The sequence below is a fragment of the Phymastichus coffea genome, unplaced genomic scaffold (assembly GCF_024137745.1).
Source record: "Phymastichus coffea isolate CEN01 unplaced genomic scaffold, Cenicafe_Pcof_1.1 PCOF00139, whole genome shotgun sequence".
Lineage (NCBI taxonomy): Eukaryota > Metazoa > Arthropoda > Insecta > Hymenoptera > Eulophidae > Phymastichus > Phymastichus coffea.
In genome coordinates, this window is record NW_026706950.1 from 71,535 (window position 1) to 77,500 (window position 5,966).

The 5,966-nt window shown below is 61.7% G+C and overlaps 1 protein-coding gene across 10 annotated transcripts in view; it reads right to left on the minus strand.

Moving 5' to 3' along the window:
• Positions 1-699: 699 nt before the first annotated feature.
• The window catches only part of LOC131671940 (phospholipid phosphatase homolog 1.2 homolog), a 12,561-nt gene continuing 7,294 nt past the window's right edge, over positions 700-5,966 (minus strand). For 9 of the 10 annotated variants that reach the window (XM_058948759.1, XM_058948758.1, XM_058948767.1 and 6 more), the window contains 5 exons: positions 2,696-2,876; positions 1,873-2,027; positions 1,528-1,754; positions 1,336-1,456; positions 700-1,262 (listed from right to left, as the gene is read on the minus strand). In XM_058948759.1, coding sequence (XP_058804742.1) covers positions 837-1,262; positions 1,336-1,456; positions 1,528-1,754; positions 1,873-2,027; positions 2,696-2,876 — 1,110 coding nt within the window. In that variant the 3' untranslated portion in view covers positions 700-836. Of the gene's footprint in view, positions 1,263-1,335; positions 1,457-1,527; positions 1,755-1,872; positions 2,028-2,695; positions 2,877-5,431; positions 5,858-5,966 lie in introns of those variants that run through there. The other variant, XM_058948763.1, reaches the window with a different exon arrangement.

Consider the following 5,966-nt stretch of genomic DNA (forward strand, 5'->3'; position numbering starts at 1 on the left):
TCAAACAATTTCCTTTAACAATTCGTTCATTTTATCATACATTTAACATTTGTCGAGCTAAGAGCTACATTTAAATATTGTATTCATGCTGTAATTTTATTGGTTCCAAATCAATACTCTAACGTAATTCTACTGTGAACCGTGTGTTTACGAAATTTATACAGACTTAATTATCACTAAATAAATCTTAATTACTATGGAGAAAATCACATGTTTGCAATTATATTTTCCATCGCAATACATTTTTCGCCTGCGGGTGGCAAACTACAGCGCCGACGGAAACTCAAATTCAATGCGAACGCCACTCGCAGAGCTTGCAAGAATACATCGCTTACAATTTTGGCTTGTAGAGCGCAGATAAGATTCGATGGATTTAGCGAAAAAAGGTTGCGCAATTGAGCCGTGCACACGTGAGGCCGCTCGGGACGAGGGGCGGGAGAGCGAACGGCTCGTCGGAGTTGTTTCGGCGCGCGGCTGCTCGATCGAGACCGAGCGGTGCTGCAACGGCCCCGCGAACCAAACTGAGCGGAACGAGACGCGAACTCGCCTCGCCTCGCTCTCGTCTTGGGCCGCGATCGACGCGGCGGGACCTCCGCGGGAACCGGCCTCCCGACTTCCCGACCGGGTCACCGATGACAACGCCGAACAGGGAGACTGCCTCGAGCCGCAGCGGCCGAAGGTGTCGGCGCCGCGGTCGGGGCACTCGGAGACGGTGGACGGGTATGCGTACAGTGGCGCGTCGCCCAAGGCGCCGTGGCGGCCGGCGCGACGCTGCGCGGCTGCCGGCCCCGGTTGCCCGGGCGCAGGCGCGCGCTTAAGTATCGCGCGGGCGAGGCTCAGGCGGTCCAGGTGTGGGCCAGGTCGCCCATCTCGCGGCTGTCGGGCAGGTCGATGCTGCTGCTGGCGCTGAGCAGCTTCTTGACGCTCTGGTGGCGGCGCGCGTCGGGCGCGGCGTAGCCGTTGGCGGGCGGCGGCGGCGGCGGCGACGGCAGCGCGCCCAGTCCGGCCACCGCGTTGGCCTCGAGCGCCAGGTGCGCGGGCAGCCGCGGCGCGGCCTCGAAGCGCCGGCACAGCACGCGCACGGTGAACAGTCCGAAGAGGAGGCCCAGCAGGCTGCCCGCGGCCACGTCCCACCAGTGGTGGCGCTTGTCGGTGATGCGCGACAGCGAGCAGCCCAGGCCCCAGAGCACGGCCAGGCACTGCAGCCAGGGCTTCACCAGGATCAGCACCAGCCGCTCGGGCATGCGGCACTGCAGGTACCACTGCGGAGCAGACGCGCGCCCGTCGCGTTAGTGCGGCGCTCGGCGGCAGAGGGCCTCGTCGGGGGGTACTCACGATCAGGAAGGTGGCGGTGAATATGGAGAGGGCCGAGTGGCCCGAGGGGAACGACTTGTCCGAGTCGTTCACGTAGAACCAGGAGAGCTCGGTGTTGGTGCACGTGTAGGACGTCTTGAACCTGCAAAGCGAGAGGCCGGGTTAGCGATCGTTCGTGCGAGGCGAGGGGCTCGACCAGCGGAAATCACCTACTCGTCGGCGCTGCAGTTGGACACCTCCTTGGGCCGGCACGAGTCGAAGAAGTGGGGCCTGGGCTCGCCGACCACCACCTTGATGACCTCCACCACGAAGATGAGGTACCACCAGCCCAGCGAGTAGTAGCCGTACCACGCCCAGAACTGCCGACTCCGCGAGCTCGAGCCGCACTCCAGGCTCTTGTAGCTGTCGGGGCTGTAGCAGCACCACTCGACCGCCCAGACCTGTCAGTCGGCCGCGCACCGATCGATTATTCCGTTATTAGATTGTTCGATTGTTCGATTGTTCGATTGTTCGATCGTTCGGGGCCGTCGTCGTCGAGGCTCGTCCGAGGGGACTCACCACCAGCGCCGGCACCACTATGGAGACGACCAGCAGCGTGGCCATGGATATCGAGTCGCCGGTGAACTTGAAGGAGATCTTGGGGTCGTTGCAGTAGAAGCCCACCTTCTGGTTGGGTATCCAGCCGAGCTCGCCGAGCAGCATGATCAGCGACACTGCCGAAGAGCGTGCGATCGATTGGATTTGCGAAAAGCATGGCGGGGCCGCGCCGCCGATTGATGTGGCTTTCGCCAACACCTGCGCGCGCCGCCCGACCGCCAATAAAGCAAACGCTAATGGCCGGGAGAGCCGCCGTCTCGGTTTTTAGCCGTAATCCCCTGTGCGTTACGTAAGGCGCAAATTGATTACGGACGGCGTCGGGCGCACTGGTCGCACCATTAATTTGGCGAGCGGCCGGAGCACCTGTTTTCACCTCGCGATAATCGGCGCGACTGCGTTCGGCCCTCGCGCGTTCGGCCGAGCCGCGGCCGCGAGATTCGCGTAGGTCGATCGAAAAGCGGAATCGCGGCCGAGCCGACAAGTGCGACGTGCACAAATGCAAACGGGCGCTCGCCCGCGCGCGCGGATGCGCGGACAATTAGCGCGCTCGACCGTCGGACGCGCTTCGTCCATCGGCGTATCAGTGTCGCGTTTCTTCGTTTGCGCAATCGAGACTTGTATCGCGCGCCAAACCGCAGCGCGAGTCGTCCGCGCGAGAAAGCCGATACTGCCGAGTCCCAATTGGACAACGACGCGACAACCGGAGCGTCGTCGTCGCGCCAGCGATCGCGCGAGTCGCGGCCGCGGCGCCGCGGCGACGACCGGTAGCGGATGTGCGTCAAACCTGTGAGCGCGATGAAGAAGTTGGCGGAGAACCTCCAGGGCACGCGGGTGCGGCAGACGGTCATGACTGGGCCGACCTTCGGACTCTTGCAAGACGCGCACTGGCCGCTGCTCGGCTGCTGCTGCTGCTGCTGCTGCTGCTGCTGCTGCTGCTGCTGCCGCTGCTGCCGCGGCTGCTGCTTCTGCAAAGATCAGTCGGAGCGTTGGCGGCGAGGCAGACGGGAAAACCGGAGGGGGCACAGCGCGGACGGCTGCCCGTGCAAGACGGGCCTGCAGCGGGCGACCCGAGCACGTCCACGCGCGGCGGTAGCGTCTTCGCGCGATCCCCGGCGGCGGCAGCGAAGCGAGAGCGCGGGCACGCGGCGCGAAACCAACTGCACTGGCACAAAGAGCTGCTGCGCGTGCAAGCCGCCTACGACTACCCCGCTACCAATCGCCGACTTCCTCGCGCCCGAATAAAAGTCGTCTCTCCCTTCACTAATGCGTCTCCCTCTCTCGCCGCGGCCGATCCCTCTCCAAAGCGGCCTGCCCGCTCGTCGTTGACCCCGGCTACCCACATGCTCCGCGCTCGCTCCAATGAGGCTCGTTGCGCGCGCGACGCGCGTACTTTTCCCCTCGGCCTCTTATCTGGCCACGTACCTGCGCGCCGGCCGCCGATCTTCGACGCCAATCGAACGGAAGCGCCCGCCGCCGAGGGCAGCCGATCGTCGGCCCGTGCGCGGCGCAGGGTCACGGCCGGCCTGAGCCGGTCGCTCGTTCGCTCGCTCGCTCGCTCCCCGAAAAACTCGGCGCGGCGCTCGATTAATCGCCGCGAGGCCGCTGCCGCCGCCGCCGGCGGCGCATCTGCGACGCTCAATTGCCCGACGCCCGCCGCAGGCACCAATTGCGCGCGGCCACTTCCTCCCGCAGCCGCGCGCGTTTTGATGGACGACGAGCCGCCGCCGGATTCCGGGTAAACAGCTCGCGCGGCCGCGCGCAATCGAACGATTTATGGCTCGGCGATCGTCGTCTGCGCTCTCCTTATTTCTGCGCGCGGCTTGGGCCCGGCGAGCGAGCGCCCACAGGAAATTGAGCCGAGCCGCGTTCGGCTTATTTATACCACGCGAACGCCTCAGCCTAACGCGCGCGGCCCAAGTGATTAACTGCTTTTTCACTTTTGGCTTAGCGTCATCGACCATTCTAACGAGTAAATTGCAGCTATCCCAACGTTCGATTAGAGCACGCTAATTGGATAATGAATCAACCGCGCAGCTCCAATTGACGCACACTCTCTTTCTCTCTCCCTCTCTCTCGGCGTCGTTCAATTAAATATAAACAAAGAGATTTAAATTCGTAGCTGTTTCCATAGGCGCTGGCGGCGGGCGGAAAAAGCTCGAGGGGAAAATCTCGCCGATCGCTATCGGAGGCTCGGATCGCTTAATCTCCGCTAATCCCTGTGGCGAGCTTTTTCCGTCTGTATTCCCTCTCTCTCTCTCTCATTTTCTCTGTTTCTCTCGCTCGCTCTCTGCACGCGCACATAAAGGGATTAGCCAGAACAAAATTCGACGAGCCAATGGTAAGTGGGTAATCGCGGTGCCTCGATTACGTCGCTCGGCGTGGACAGACGCACGCGCGCACAGAGAACGCTCTCTCTCTCTCTCTCTCTCGCTCGTTTCTTTCGCCTCGTTTCGCCGCCGACTAATCGCGCGTCCTGACACCGGGCTTAAAGAAAAAAGCATTTCCTCGGTGCGGGCGCGTTCGAGCGCAATAGTAAATTACCCAACTACCGCGGAAAAGTGGATTGTTGTTTACGCCAAAACGAAGCGAGGCTGGTACCCGAACGAGTGTCGGCTACGTTAATTGGCGAAAAGCATGGAAAGCGCGAATTCGAGCGCACGTTTTTTGAACGTCGCGCGTGCTGCCCAATCAATATCAATGGGTATAGATCCTCCGTGACCGCGATGGCGCGACAGCGGCGGCCGCAGCCGAGTTATCGCTCCCTCTCCAACTTTTGATAGCTTTTAATCAGGGAGGTGAGCGAGAGCGCGCACGAAGTAAAAAAAAGGGGAGCAACCGGAACATCGCAAGCTCTCCTATGCATAAAGGTCACGCGGCCATCGTGCGCGCACTGCCAACGTCAATCAGCCTTCTCGGTAGGAAGCGAACGACGCGTCGACTCGGTGGCGGCCGAGGATGCACCGAAATCCAGGCAGCCAAGGCTCCGTCTCGCGCATCGATCGAGCCGCGCGCGAATCCAATCCGCGAGCGCCGATCGGATCGCTGGCCGTGCCTTTGCCGTCCTTCCGCGGCTGAGTCAGCGCCGCGCGAGCCACGTGCGCCGACGCATTTCCAATTGTTCCCCATTTTCGGACTGGCGATCAGTTGCGCAATCGGCGCGCCGACGACAAACGCGCCGTCGGAATCCGGCACGAAATCCGTCCCCGATGCGCGCGCGCACCGTGGAAAAATCATCCGAGAGTAAACGCGACCCTCGGAGCGCACCCGACGCAGCTCACACGCACGCGCGAGCTCGCCTCATCCATCACTCGACGGCCTCCGTGGTGCAACGGGACAGGCGGCCGTGCGGGGCCAAAGCAAACCCTTGCCTGGGCCGACAAAAAAGGGAAGAAAAATAAAGGGCCGCAGGTACGGAGAGAAGCATTAATCCGCGCGCACGCGGGAAAGAGAAAGCGCTGGCGGTGCGCGTAGTCGCGAGGATGACGGGAGAAAATGAAAAAGAAACACAATATTTCCATGCCTCATTGTCGAGCTCGCTCGCCGAAGGGCCGCGGCTGTGTTTATCTTGCATCGCCCTCCGTCCGCCGTGCCTCTCTTTCTCTCTCTCTCTCTCTGTCGCTCGATCGCCCCGCGTCGCCGCGAAAAGGCGAGCGACGCGTTCCTTGACCTCGCGCGCGCTCGGTGCCACCGATGTAGGCGCGTCCCTGCTAAGTAGGCTGACTAAACCAATTTTCACTTTTGGGGCTTGCAACGCCGCCCGGCCACCGCCAACTGTTCGCCTTCGGGTTGAGCCGAGCCTTCGAAAAATCGGATGAATCACGCACGTCCGTGGCTTCGCTCGTACGTCGCCTCTATGATTCAGCCGCGCGGCAGGATGATTCCTCGGTTTTTAGCCGAGAGCCACGTCGCGTTTCGCGCTTATCGTATTCCCGATGCACAGCTGGTTACCTTGTCCACGTACGAAGGCTGAATTATTCCGACTAAACGTGCGCATGACGCCTATCACACCTGCGTCGCCTTCGCTTCGCGATATTTTTATCGATTTCTCGCTTTGT